The sequence below is a fragment of the Microcebus murinus genome, chromosome 1, assembly GCF_040939455.1.
Source record: "Microcebus murinus isolate Inina chromosome 1, M.murinus_Inina_mat1.0, whole genome shotgun sequence".
NCBI lineage: Eukaryota > Metazoa > Chordata > Mammalia > Primates > Cheirogaleidae > Microcebus > Microcebus murinus.
In genome coordinates this window covers 118,147,740-118,162,928 of record NC_134104.1, presented here as the reverse complement: position 1 = coordinate 118,162,928, position 15,189 = coordinate 118,147,740, and the positions used below count along the sequence as shown (strand labels likewise).

At 43.4% G+C, this 15,189-nt stretch overlaps 1 protein-coding gene and 1 pseudogene across 4 annotated transcripts in view; one reads left to right on the top strand and one right to left on the bottom strand.

Annotated features, from left to right (window-relative positions):
- MRAS (muscle RAS oncogene homolog) overlaps positions 1-15,189 on the top strand; it is a 57,307-nt gene that overhangs the window by 15,897 nt on the left and 26,221 nt on the right. For all 4 annotated transcript variants that reach the window (XM_012749145.3, XM_012749143.3, XM_012749141.2 and 1 more), the window contains exon 2: positions 7,110-7,320. In XM_012749145.3, coding sequence (XP_012604599.1) covers positions 7,128-7,320 — 193 coding nt within the window. In that variant the 5' untranslated portion in view covers positions 7,110-7,127. The remainder of the gene's footprint in view (positions 1-7,109; positions 7,321-15,189) is intronic.
- LOC109730374 (MAP/microtubule affinity-regulating kinase 3 pseudogene) lies at positions 7,378-14,274 on the bottom strand (annotated as a pseudogene).

The window sequence follows — 15,189 nt, the reverse complement described above, 5'->3', positions numbered from 1 at the left end:
CGTACTTGCCATCTGGGCTCGATGATGGTTGCAGCATGAAGTCACATACATGGTCAGGTGGGTGGTTAAGTCTTAATATTGGAGTAAGCTGAAAGCACTGGTGGCTTCCTGGAGAAGTTGAGTGGCCCAGTGACAGTGCTGGGCTTGGATGAGCACAGGTATGAAACAAAGGGCTGGAGCAAAGTCTTGGGGAAAGAAAAATGAAGCCTTAAGGGATGCCAAGTGGCCTAGACCCCTAGCGGGGTCACACACTGTTTATGCACAGCGGCAGGTCAGCAGCTCTGGGGAAGCTGCCCATTTCTGGGAATTGTGCAGAAGGGAAGGGCAGCTCCTGGAATGCAGAGCTATTTCCTCCACATGGGTTGGGTCATTCCCCCTAGTGTGACACACCCCCTGCGTTGGGCACACCCAGACATCATAAAGATGAGATGGCTTCCCAGGATTGATTCAGCTCACTGTGAATGAAAGTCCATTCGCTCTCCTAAGAGCTCCATTAATAATGAATGTGTCCTCCTCTTCCAGCCTTATTGAAACTTGTGGTCCAATTAATGGGGTGAGGGGAAAATCTTTAAAATAGTATAGAATTAGAAAAGCAAAAAGCAATGAATGCCAAACCTTCAATAAAGTTGGCGGCATCTTTGGGAGAGGTTCTGGGTTGGCAACTGCCCTAGCCTCTGAGAATCTGTGGTCCTGTATTTGGGGCCAGGGGAAGCAGCAACAAGGATGAAGAGTGCGCTATAGGGTAGTGAATCACGATGACAGTTAAAGAAAAGCCATGTGATGCTGCAGAACTAATTGACAAAAGAATCAGAGGGAGTGTGGCATGACAGTGCTAAGCATGACCTTTGGCTTCTGACCAATTCACAGCAGATGTCCACTAAATGGTGGGGTTGTTACTGCAGTGCCGCTCGTCCTGGGCACCATTTTTTTCTGGCCAGGACATATGCCACTGCTTTGGAAGTGGTGCTGGATGAGGAGTAGGAAGAGGGGTGCATGGAGAGGTCAGGGAGCCCATGGACCCTTTGATAATGTCTGTAGCCAAAGCCATTTTTCTCATGTGTGTAGCTTACTTAGAACAATGGACATTGATCTTTTGGGGCTGTCATTTTTTTAAACAGGCTCTATTGAACCCCTAGAACCTGGGAAGTTGGGGAGAAGGGGGCACATTTTGTGAGGGATAATAACCACTGGGCACTGCTGGGGCCCACTGCTGCCTTAGGCATTCATATCCATCACTGTGTCGGGTCCTCTCACGGTCCTGTGTGCTGTGGGTGCTCTTAGCTAGGACTGGGGCAGGGAAATGGTCTAAATCACTGAAGCCTACCAGGTTTGTATATCGATGCAAATATGCCCTTGCTGAGGGACCCTCCAGGTCTTTTTCACTGGGGCCTTACACATTCTCGGGGGCTTTGTTCTCCTGCTTTGTAAATGGGGAAACTGAGGTACCAAGAAGTTAAGAAACCTACCCCAGGTCATGCAGGGAGTCCATATCGGAGGCGTGAGTGGAACTCAGGGGCTGCCTGGCTGCAGAGGTGAGGCTGTCTGATGCCCTAGGCTGCCCCCCTGAGAACCACTGGGGCTTTGCACAAGACTGTTCCCCGGAGGTCTTGGACTCACCCACCACATTTTGAAAAGGTTATGTTGGGGTCATCAGCCCACCCAGCCACTCACTTCTAGGGCTGTGAGCCAGCCCCATCAGAAGAATGGGCATCACCCCTCTGCTTCTTGGCACGAGGGAGGGTTTGGTGGGTGGAAGGCTGCTTTGGGACAGTAACAAGTAGTCAGTCAATGAGCAGACACTGAGCCTCCCATGTGTTGGGCCCTCTCTGTCCCTGTGAGAGGCAAGGGAATGAGAGGATGTGGCTCTTGTCCTCGTGGAGCTTACGATCTATTTGGGGAGGTGAAGCATTCAGTAAACAACTTCAAACCATGCAAGATGGTGCTGCTAACCGTGGGGGAAAAGGAGAGTTAAAGACGGACAGCAACCAAAAATGCTTACATCTCAGTTTAAAGATGCCTAAGGTTTTCGTATATGTGTTATTAAAATTGTTGTGGGAGCATTATTGCCTTTTAGGAAGAAGTTTCCAGTATGAGCAATGGTTTGGGTTGCCATGCAGCGTGTGGGCTGGGCGGGGCTCTGAGTGCAGTTGTTGCCATGGGAACCAGCTCTGCCGCCTCCACTGCCAAGTGGCTGCTGTTCCAAAAGTTGGTTTCTGCGTGGAGGGGGCAGTCTGGAACCTCAGAGCCATTTCCCATGGAAACAGTGCTCCAAATGATGGGTGACGTTCCCACACAGGCTTACTTCATCTGGCTGTGATGGCGCTGAGATGGCAGCGGAACTTCTCGTGGGGGAGGAGGAGACTGGGGATCTGAGCCTCAGACAGCAGAACCGGGAGTGAGTGTGTGTGAGCACGCTCTGTCTTCTGGAACACAGTAAACAAGGCGAGAGAATGAACGTTTGGGCGCATTCTCTGAGCTGGCTATATCTCATACATTTTTATTTCACGCTTGTAGCAGTACTGCAAAGTACGATCCTCTAACCAGCTCCATTTTACAAGATCCTGAGGCCGTGAGAGGTAACTTGCCCAAGGTCACTCAACTGGTCAGGAAGAGAGTATCCGGCACAGAAAAAGAGGGGGAAACTTTAAAGAGAACCCCAAGTCTGTCTTATGCCACCCTCCCATCTCAAGGGGTCCAAATCATGATCTCCGAAAGTGAAGAACCTGCATCCTAGAATGAGCTCTAAAGTGCCTTTTAGTTGGGAAGGCTGGAGACCAGGGGATGTTGGGAATGTAAGCAGTTTGCTCCTTAACCACCAACCAACATTTTGTCCTATGGTGACTTTCATCGTAGCCTGTGAGTGGCTTTTGTAAAAATCTTTCTCTGTACCACATGAGACCACACCACACCAGGAGTGAACCGCACCACACACAGGAGTGTGGTGTGTGCTAACCTCCCCATTTACAAAGACATTATTTGGCTAGAAGGTTTTTTGGGGGGTTGAAAAACATGACTATCAGAAGAAGATACAGCCTAGAGCCTTTATGAATTGGAAGACTCCCTGGACTCAGTCTCCTGCCCTGGCAACCTCATCTTTCTTCCTGGGCTTACACTTGCTTCCAGAGGGTCCTGTCTGTGCAATTGGTCTGACCTCTGGGTAGAGGGAGGGAGGTAGTCCCAATCCCTGGCTGACAGTTGCCCTTAGCCATGTGCGTGGCGAGGCCAGGTCTGTGGCTAGTAGTTTGGCCGTTGTTCAGAAACACCAACGTTGAGCAACATCTGGTTCATTCAGCAAGTATCTGCTCTGTGCCAGTGCTGTGCCAGGACCTGAGGGTGCAGAGAGGAACAAGATGCAGTCCCTGACCTTGTGTGCATAGTAAACATGTAGAAAGTTCCAGGCATGGTGGGCACTGTTCCAGGAACTTCAGGGCTCAAAGCACAGATGGAGGCAGTGCCTCTCTTGGGAGGCGACCCCAGGGCCTCATTCTGGCCCACAAAGAGGTGTGTGCTCTCCCAGGGGTCCTGGGTGTGTGCAGAGGATACAGTGTGACCACAGGGACACTGGGAGAACACAGCTGGCTGGGGGTGAGTCGAGTGTGAGGGGCTGCAGCCTGGGTACAGCTGGAGAGGTCAGCGACGGCAGCTTGTGACAGGCATGAGTGTCCAATGGGGAAGCCTGGACTTGACTCAGCTGTGAACAGCACTGAAAGGTTTTTCGCCACAAGGGACCCATTCCGATGTCTGTATTAACCATGTAGTCTAACCCTGTTCCACTGAGACCCCAAAAGGGAAGAGAACCCCAACTTGGCTCCATGTGGTCTCCAGGGGTTCAATCCCTAAGAGCAGGGTGCTGTAAAAAGGAAGGGCCCTCAACTGGCCATTTCCTGCCACCTGCCTTGGCAAGCAGAGGGCATTTTTATACAAGTCCCCAGGTGATTCTGCTGTGGGTGGCCTGAGCACAGACTCAAAGGTTCAATTCACGTCCTCCATCATACTTCTTAGCCTATTTATTGTCTTGTTTTCTTTTTGAGAAGAAAATCAAGAGAAACAGTTTTCCTTTCCAATATCTTCCCACTCACTTAGTATTTTTCATTCATGTCACTACCAGCAAAGAATGGAAGCTTTAAAAACAGCCTCTCTCAGCAGCAAACATGTTTTGCTCCTGGTCCATCCCAGGCTAGGACAGTGGTTGATGAGGGGCTGACCCACACTCTGCCGCCCTGAGAGGCAGAGGAGAGAGGGAGCTGGCCCTCCAACTTCCCCTGGCCCCTCTGGACTGCCACCACTGTGGTGGGTTTGGCCCTGGGAGAGCTCAGTTAATAGAAGCCCCAGCTTGTCTGGAGATGCCAGAACCAGATTCTGGGGCGACAGCTGGTACTGGTCATATCCTGCCCCAGAGGAGCTTAAATCTCCACTCGAATGAGGGAGAATCAAACTTTTTCAGGTGGCTTGAACATGATAATTTGTTGGGAACATCTTGATATTAGTAAACTTTTCCAGTATACAAATATAATATATGTTTATTATAGAAACATTGAGATAATGAAAATGCCCTGAAATCCTCCTCGGAGATAACCACCTGCCAAACCTCTTGGTGCCGGAATCCATACCTGGATATATGGATTCCTAAATGGGTTCCTTCATGTAAGTGTGATTGTTTTTACTGGCTGTTTTGCAGCCTGGGTTTTTTGGAGGTTTTTTGTGTTTTTAATTTTTATTTTTTAGAAACAGTATCTTGATCTGTCACCCAGGCTGGAGTGCAGTGGTGCAAACCTCTAACTCCAGGGCTCAAACAATCCTCCTGCTTCAGCCACTGGAGTAGCTAGGATCACAGATGTGCGCCCCTACACTCAGCTAATTTTTGTATTTTTTTTGTGGAGACGATTTCGCACTTTTTGCCCAAACTGATCTTGGAACTCCTAGCCTCAAGCAATCCTCCTGCTTTGACCTCCCAAAGAGCTGGGATTGCAGGCGTGAGCCACTATACTTGGCCAGCCTGTTTTTTTTGTCTGTTTGCTTGTTTATACATAATATAAACTTTTTCTAGGTTAGTGAATATCATCCTTTTAAATGACTGCATAATATTCTATTATTCTATTCTATTACTGCATAATATTCTGTTAATGTCTAGATAAACATTTTCTTTAACTGTTTTCCCCCAACATTTAAGTTATTTCCATTTGTCCCCATTCTTATATCTTTGTACACTTCTCTGATTATCTCCTTAGAATAAATTCTCACATGTGGTAGAGCTGCAGGAGGAGGTATGTCCATTTTCAACTTTAAATATTTATGCCAGTGTATTCTCAGCCCAGCCCAGGCAGCTTTACACTCTAATCGTAGTGTATAAAGCTTGTACTTCCCCCACACTTCGGGGAAGTCCTAAATGTCAACATCAGGCTTCAGCAATTGCAAAGGATTCTGCAATGACTCTTGCCCATAGCCCCATGCAAATTGGTGTGGCCACATAACCCACATCTGTGTCTAAAACCCTTTCTGTCAAAATCTAGAATTGAAGACTTTTGGAACTAAAAATAACTATAAACGTCATCTAATCTGGACCTTTGTTAGATAAGAAAACTATGGCTCCGAGAGGACAGTGGCCTTCCCGAGTATTGGCCGAGCATGGAGGGCACTCTGTTCCTTGTCCTCCCGGCCACACTGCCTCCTGCCCTCTAGGAGACCGTAGGTTTCCCTGTCACACAAACACCATGCCTTCCCCCCTCCCGACTTGCACAAGGATCTTTTCTTCTACACAGCAGTAGGATCGAGCTTTCCCTCCCTCGGTTCATGGTCAGTTTTTGCGCTACCCAAGACTGCCCTACCAGGAAGTAGTATTGCTTCTCCTTAGCAGGGTCCTTGGCCAGTAGGTTAGGTTCCTGGCAACAGCCCCAAGTTGTGCTTTAGGTGACTCCCAGGCCCCCCCCCACTAGTGCTTAACATTTAGCACTGTCCATCTCCTTCTGGAACTACTGGCCTCTATTTTCGCGACAGATCCTGGTTTCCCTCCTGTTTCTCTGAGTGCTCCTTCCATGCTCCCTGCTTGCCTCTTGTCCTTGTCACCTTGTGACACTGTTTCCAAAGGTTACTCTTCACGTCTCTGCTCTCACCTCTTCATAGTCAGTTGTTATCTGTTAAGGCCCAGTTATTCTTTAGAATCCTGGTCCATCCCATTCCCAACTGCCTCCTAGTCACCTTAGCTCAGGGTTCCTCAATCTTGGTGCTATTGACACTTTAGGATGGATAATTTTTTGTTGGGGGGGACTGACTGTGCTGTGCATTGTAGGGTCCCTGGCCTCTGCTGACTAGATGTCAGTAGCACCCACTCAGTTCTGACAACCAGAAATATCTCCAGACGTTGCAAATATCCCTGGGCGGCAGAGTCACCCCTGTTGAGAACCACTGCCTTAGCCAGACTCAACATCATCAAAACAAAACTTCTGCCTGCTCCTCCCCTGCTAAAATGGGATTAACCAGATGCCCTAAGAGTCCAGCATGCATGACTTTGTACATGATAAAGGGCAAGGAGACAGAAGGAAAGGAGGCAAGATAACAGAATTCTGACAGTGGGAAGGGGCCATGGAGTCCCTGGGCTCAGGTGTGCCAAACTATCATGGCCCCCTTTCTCTGTGAGCTTCTACATGGCCTTACATCCTTCTTGGCATAGCATCCCAACTGCTAAGAGATTATTTGAAAGGTGAACCTTCATGCCATCCCTGCTCAGACCAATACCCTCATGTTTACCTGTGCAAGTCCTGGGCAGAAATTTAGTGGTTGAAAAGCTTCTTTGCCATAGCTTTTGGCTGTTCTTGTTAAACAAGACTGGTGGTACTGAATCCCCAAGATCAGGCCTGGCACATAGTTGGTGTTTAATAAATGCTGGTTGAATGACTCATTTTAACAGGGATTGTCCTGGGTGGGGGGACCAGGGATCATACTTTTACTTTCTTTTGCATCATTTTTTTTCAATTTTAATCCTTTCTATAATTGATAATATTTAAAGTAATATTTATTACTTTATAAGAAGGGAGGAAAATGCATGAATACTTTCCCCTAAGTGACAAAAGAAAAAAGGCCCCTGCCTCATTCCACATGTCTTGCCTCCCCAGGTCTGATCTACGAGAAACATGGCAACCAGCGCCGTCCCCAGTGACAACCTCCCCACATACAAGCTGGTGGTGGTGGGGGATGGGGGTGTGGGCAAGAGTGCCCTCACCATCCAGTTTTTCCAGAAGATCTTTGTGCCTGACTACGACCCCACCATTGAGGACTCCTACCTGAAACATACAGAGATTGACAATCAGTGGGCTATCCTGGACGGTGAGACTTGGGTGGCAGCCCTGCATCAGGGGGACGTGGGGACGTGAGGTGGGAGGGTCAGGGAAATTGGACAGGCCTCAGTGTGGCAAGATCGTTCCCTTCATGTTGCTGTTCCGGGATGGTTAGTCTAAGGCCTCGCATAGTTTCCAGGGTGAATTCTGAACAGGGAAGGCCTTAGGCTTAGAGGACTTGAAAAGCTTTGTGGAAACCAAAGTGTGCATTCAACAAAGAGGCGAGGCTAGAATCGTGCCAACTCAGTGATGTCATGTTTGTTATTTCTTGCTGATCAGAATTCTCTGATTAACAGTTACGGATGTCTGTAGCCAATAAAAAAGGGAAAAACACATTATTTCTTAATGAACATAGTTTATTTGGCAATTGCCCTTTGGAGGGAAAAATCTTGCATCTGACATTATATTTCTATTTTAGTGTAAATTAGTCTAGATTCGGAGTTCTAAGTGTGGTAGGCAGGCCAACAGCAGCAGCAGCACCAGCCTCTACTGACTCAGAAATTGAGGGTGGGACCTAGCAACCTGTGTCTTAACACAGCCTCTAGTTGATGCTGAGGTTAGAGAACCACTACTCTGGATGCTTACTGATAATTGCTTTGTATTGCCTGAGTCTCCCTCTTACACAAAGATCCACTAATCATAGCATGTCTGTGAGGAGGGGTGCTTTGAAAACCACTAGTGTACAAATCCTCTATCAGATATGTGATTTGCAGATATTTTCTCCCAGCCCATGGCTTGTTTTTCATTCTGGTAATAGTTTCTTTCTAAGATCAGAGTTTTTAATTTTGATGAAGTCCAGTTTGTTAGTTTGTTCTTTTATGCATTGTGCTTTTGATGTTGTGTCTAAGTAATCTTTGCCTAACCCAGGGTCACAAAGGGTTTTTCCTATGTTTTCTTCTAAAAGTTTAATGGTTTTAGCTTTTACATTTAGGCTTATGATTTACCCTGAGTTAATTTTGTATATGGTATATGAATCAAAGTTCATTTTTCTATATATGAATATGTAGTTATTCTAAGACTATTTGTTGAAAAAAATTGTGTTTTCCCTACTGAATTGCCTTTGTACCTTTGGTGAAAATTAGTTGTCCATATATTCTGTTTCTTTGACCTCTTTGTCTCTCTTAACACCAGTACTGTACCATACTGGTGTTAGTAATAATAAATCTTGAGACCAGGTTGTCCAACTTTGTTCCTTTTCAAAGTTGTTTTGACTAGTCCAGGTCCTGGCTATTTCTATATGAATTTTAAAACCTAAAATTCTAGATTTTGATTGGGATTGTATTGAATCTGTAGATCAATTTGAGGAGAATTGACATATCAACAACGTATGTTGAAGCTTCCTTCCTATCAACACACTGTCTCTTCCCATTTATTTAGGTCTTTAAGAGGTTTCTCTCATCCATTTTTTGATGGCTTTAAATATGAGGTTTCTCTCATCAATTTTTTTGATGGCTTTAAATATAGGCTTTTACGTATTTTATCAGATTTATGCCTACATCTGTACTGATGCTATTGTAAATGATTTCTTTTCTTTTCTTTTTTTTTTTTTTCTTTGAGACAGAGTCTCACTCTGTGGCCCCAGCTAGAGTGTAGTAGCTCACTGCATCCTAGGCTCAAGGGATCCTTCTGCCTCAGCCTCCCAAATAGATGAGATTGTAGGCATGCACTGCCATGCCTGGCTAATTTTTTCTGTTTTTAGTAGAGACGGGGTCTTGCTCTTGCTCAGGCTGGTCTTGAACTCCAGAGCTCAAGCGATCTTCCCTCCTCGGCCTCCCAGAGTGTTAGGATTATAGGCGTGAGCTACCATGCCCAGCCCTTTTTTTGTTTTTACTTTCAATTTTCAATTGTCCATTGCTAGTATATATAAATATGATAGATTTTTGTATATTAGTCTTGTAACCTGTAACCTAGCTAAACTCACGTAATAGTTCTAGGGGTTCTTTTGTAGATTCCACTAGATTTTTCTGCATAGACAGCCATGTCTGTGAGTAAAGACATTTGTATTTCTTTCCAATCTGGATAGATTTTATTTCTTTTTCTTGCCTTATTTAATTGATTAAAGCCTCTAGTACACTGTTGAAAAGAAGTAATAAAAACAAACATCTTTGTCTTGTTCTTGATCTTAAGGGCGAAGCGTTCAGTCTTTCAGCATTAAGTATGATGTTAGCTGTATGGTTTTTTGTAGATGCCCTCTATCAAGTTAAAGAAGTTTTTTCTAGTCCTAGTTTGCTGAGAATTTTTATCAGGAATGGATGTTGGAATTTTTCAAATGCTTTTTTTGAGTATGTGTGTCCACTGAGATAATCAAATAGTTTTTCTCTTTTAGTTTGCTAATATGGTAAATTACATGGAATTTTTTCTAATATTAAACTGACATCGTAATCCTGGGATAAACCACACTTGGTTATGAAGTATTATCCTTTACTGTATTATTGTTGGCTTTGGTTTGATAAAAGTTTGTTTAGAATTTTTACATCTTTGTTCTTGAGGGACATTGGTCTATAGTTTTCTTATAATGTCTTTATTTGATTTTGGTGGTATCAGAGTAATACTGGCCCTATAGAATGAGTTGGAAAGTATCCCCTAGCCTAATTTTCTGGAAAATTTTGAGTTAAATTGGTATTATTTCTTAAATGTTTAGCAGAATTCACCAATGAGGCCATTTGGACTTGGAATTTTGTGGGAAGGTTTTTAACTACCAATTAAATTTCTTTAATAGATAAATGACTATTCAGGTTTTTAAAAAAATTTTCAGTGAGCTTTGGTAGCTTGTGTCTTTCAAAAATCTGTCCAGTTTATCAAAGTTATGGAATTTATTGGCACAAAGTTGTTTATAATATTCTATTATTATCTTTTTAAATATCTATAGAATCTGTAGTGATATCACTTACTTCTCTCATACCTGATATTGATAGCTTATATCTTCTCTCTTTTTTTTTTAGAGAGACAGGGTCTCACTCTGTTGCTCAGGTTGGGCTCCAGTGATCTGCCCACCTCAGCCTTCCCAGTAGCTAGGACTACAGGTGCATGCTACCACACCCGGCTAATATTTTTATAGAGACAGGGTCTCACTATATTGTCTAGGCTGGTCTTCAACTCCCAGGCTCAAGTGATCGATCCTTCTACCTCAGCCTCTCAAAGTACTGGGACTGTGGGCATGAACCACTCTGCCCAGCCTGTGCCTTCTCTTTTTTTCCTGATCAGGCTGGCTAGAGATATATCAACATTATTGACTTTCTCAAAGAACTAGCTTTTGGGTCCATTGATTTTTCTCATTTGGTTCCATTGATTTTCACTCTTTATTATTTCCTTTTGTCTTCTTACTTTGGATTTAATTTTCTCTTCTTGTTTTAATATTTTAAAATGGAAACTGATGTCATTTCCTAATTTGAGACATTTCTTCTTTTCTAAGATATTCATTTGGTGCTATAAATTCCCCCTAACTACTCCTTTAGCTGCATCCCACAAATTTTAATATGTTGGGCTTTCATTTTTATTCAGTTCACAATACTTTCTAACTTCTCTTTTAATTTCTCCTTTGACCCATAGGTTATTTAGAAGCATATATTATTTAGTTGTCAAGTATTTAGGAATTTTCCTGAGATCTTTCTGTTCTTGAGCTGTATTTTAATTCCATTGTGTCAGAAAACATACAGTGTACTATTATATTTGAATTTTTAAAAATGTATTAAGGCTTGTTTTATTGCCCAGAATATGGTCTATCTTGGTAAATGTTTTGTGTGCATGTGAAGAGAACAAGTATTCTGCTGCTGATGGGTGAAGTGTTCCATGAATGTTAATTAGATGAAGTTGGTAGACAGTATTATCTAAATCTTCTGTATCTTCATTGATTTTCCACCTACTTTTTCTGTCAATTATTGAGAGTGGGCTATTGAATTTCAGAGTATAATTGTGGATTTGTCTATTTTTCCTTTCAGTTCTGTTGATTTTTGCTACATGTATTTTAACATTCTCTTATTAAGAGCATAAATGTTTAGGACTGATATATCCTCTTGACTGGCCCTTTGATAATTATAAAATGACTTTCTTTGTCCCTGGGTTTCCTCTCCCTGCCCTGCAGTCTGGACATTCTCTCAAGGCAGTCAGCTGGGGATTAGATACCCTCACCTCTTGTGTATCCCATTTCTCAAGGATCAGTGTCCTTCATTGCCTGTTGTCTGGTGTCTTGAAAACCACTGTTTCACATATTTTGTCTGTTTTTTTGGTTGTTTCAAGTGAGAAGGTAAATCTGGTCCCTGTTACTCCATCTTGGTCAGAGGCAGAACCAAATCATCACTTTTTAAAAAATACAACTGTGAATATACTAAAAAAAAAAAAACTACCTAATTATACACTTATGAATATTATGGTATATGAATGATATCTCAATTTTTAAAAAAGCACCATCCCTCAGGGCCTTGTTTGTAACCCTAAGACTTGAAACAGTTCCACCAGGTACCAAGCACATGCCAACCTCAGGGACTTGGCATTTTGTCTTCTCTTTGTCAAGAACTTTCTTCCTGCAAAAATACTCACTTCATTTCAGTCTCAGCTCAAATGTCACTTTATCTGAGAGGTCTTCCCTGACCAAACCATCTACACTAGTATCCACTCCCACCTCCTGTCATTTCTATCCCGTTATCCAACTCTCTTTTTCTTTATTCTACCTTTTACTGTTGAACATATTATATCCTTATTCATTTGTTTAACTTTTTGTCTATACTCACTAAAATGTAACTGTATGAGAACAGTGACTTTATTTTACTTACTGTAATATCCCTAGCAACTAGAACACTGCTTAGGACATAGTAGGCCCACAGTAAATATTTGTAGAATGACTACTCAAGAGGCTGAGGTGGGAAGATCACTTGAGCCCAGCAGTTTGAAGCTGCAGTGAGCCTGGGCCACAGAGTGAATGAAATCCTCTCTTAAAAAAAAAAAAAGTGGAATGGATAAATGAATAAATAAATTCTAAACAATGCATGTGCAGTCACAGATTGGATATGCTAGCTATGTTATTTTCTTTTTTTCCTATAATTTCTATTTTAACAGTTTTAATGTATGCAGTTAGGTATATATAGCCCAGGAAAACATGAGGTGAAGGCAGAATGAAGAATATCTGGGCAGTGGCTTCACACAACAGGAAAAACATTTCTCCTTATGCTCTGTGTGTTCACTCCAAAACAACTAGTATCACCTGACACTTACCTCCTTCTGAGTTTTGAAGTTAATTTACTAAAAAGATTAGTGGAGCCTTGGCTTTGAGTCCGGGGCAACAGTTTGGCTTCCTGGGAAAGGCTGGGAGAGGCAGGAGAGCTGTTACGCATTGCAGTTTGCAGCTCCTGTGGCTGGCCGTGCAAAGTGCTATGACTGACAGTGCCTCTGGGGAAGTGGATTCAGCCTGGGGGGGTTGCACTGGTAATACTGTGTGTCGAACCAGCTGGAGTTCTGTGATCAGAAATAGTGCTGTTTTCTTTGCCCTTCTGAACACTGAGTGTCTATTACCTGTAGCTCTCTCACTGCAAACGTACCTATTTCGCCATGTCATTCCTCCAGATGCTGTGTTACTTTTTGGAAGGGCAGCGTGTGGATAAAAGTGGCAGGAACAGAAAGTCCTGAAGGCTGAGACTGAGGTCCTTCTCTTCCCTGGGAAATTCCCGAGCATGGGACTGGCTGGAGCAATTCCCCTTCCTCCAGCAGCAATGCCCTCCAATTGACGCCCATGGTCACTGTAACGTCTCTGCTTCTGGCTTGAAGAAACACTTCTCTGCACTTCGTGTTGAGGAGATGGCCACTGCTGTTGTTGAGATCACTGCTCGACCTAACCGTAGCAAGTGAAAGACTGCTGCTTGAACTGGAATCACTAGCATCCAGTTCTGAAGATTTTCTCCCCAACAACAATATGTGGTTATAACTTCATCATATTTCATTTTACTAAGAGATTCTTGAATTCCTTCTTGTGACTATCCCATTCTCACCAAAATATCCATATGTATCTGGTCTGAGATGTCTAGTTCTGCTTCCACAAATGGTTTAAGTTCATCTTCTTCATACCCTGCAATGAGCCACCTTCATTTCCTGCAGAATGCCTCGTTTCATTGGATTTAGCACCAGGAAATGTTTGAGAAGTTTTATACAGTCTGTAGACATGTAGAAAGGGATTGTATATTTCCCTGTCTATATGGTTGCTTCTAGTTTTTTCAGGTGTTGCCCAGCAAAGGGAAGTGAGCTGGTGACAAGGACATACAGTATTACCCCCAGGTTCCATACATCCATCTCAGGCTCATCCTGTTTCTTGCTCTGGAAGAGCTCGGAGGCTGAGTATGGAGGAGTGCCACAAAAAAATGTTTGCTGTTTACTGCCAAAAGTAAATTCATTGCTTAAACCAAAATCTGATATTTTGATGTTCATTTTAGCATCTAATAATAGATTTTCAGCCTTGAAGTCTCTGTGAACGATCTGTTTTTAATAGCAGTACAGGACCACAGACATGATCTGCCTAAATTTAGCTCTTGCCGCTTCTTCCTCCATTCTTCCATGTTCAACAAAATAGTCAAGGCCTTTCACCTCTACTTGCATATTTCATGATCATGTAGAGTGTTTTTCCAGTTTCAGTGACTTCGCATAACTTGGCTATATGTGGGTGGTTTAAATTCTTCATTACTCTGACTTCTCTGAAGAACCTTTGTAGACTTGTTGGATTCAGTTGAGTTTTGTCAATTATTTTTATTGCAACCTCTCTGCCTGTAAGGATTTGTCTTGCTAATTTTACTTTCGCAAAATTCCCCTTGCCAATTGTTTTCAACAGTCTGTAGTTTCCGATGACAGGTTCTTCATCTGCACAGGAAGCTATAGAGTTTCTACACCAAGCTTCACAGCAGCTGGTGCGAGAGGTAACTTCTTGATGCCCATCTCCATGTGATGTGTGCCCAAAGTCACCAGGTCAGCATCCTCTGGATGACTTTTGGATCCTGGCCTTCCTCAAAGCATTTCAATTTATCAAGGTTGCACGCTGCCCTCAGCTCAGCCACCACCTCCTGGCTACAGCCCAGATCCTGGGCCACCGAGGCAGCCTCCCAGTCCGAGCCAGTGACCTCTCCACGTCCAGGTGGCTCAGGTCCTGGCAGCTCCCTCACCAACAAGTTCCTGGCCCGTGCAGCCAGCCACACCACAGCTCCCCAAAGACACTCGCGTGGAAAACGTGTGTGTTTAGCTCAGGAAGCTCATACTCTGGAGAGCTGCGGCCACCAGTGCTGGGATCCGAGCGAGGCCTGCCTGCCGCACACTCCACTGCACGTTGGGCCACCTGGGCTGCTTTACATCCATGTTCCTATTTCCTTTTGTTCTAACTCACATTAAAATAAATGTATATAACTATTAAAATTTAAAAACTTACATTTATGCACTTTCTAAAATCATTTTATCCATCACCCATTGGAATATATACCACACTTCGGGATATACCAAGTTAAATAATTGTAAACAAGTTCCCTTACTGCAGGAGTTAGAAGGACCTTTCATATATAAACATATTAGAAGCATAGTATATTGGTAGGATATATTGTCCTTAGGATTTCCCAAAGGGACCATTTTTTGTACATCATTTTGGGCTATGTTCCGTAGAAAATACTCTGAAACACATTGCATAATGCATGTAATAGAGTAATACCATGCCTGGTATATAGTTGGAGCTCAGTCACAATTATTTCTCTCTATAGCCATGTAACTTCTCTAACTTTTTTTAAAGTAACTTTAGACATTAATTTAGTTTTCAAGGGAAAAGAGTTTTCCTCAAGGGTGATTTTTAGAAAGATGTTGTGATAACATATATAGCAGTAGCAGCAGGGAGAGGGGAAAT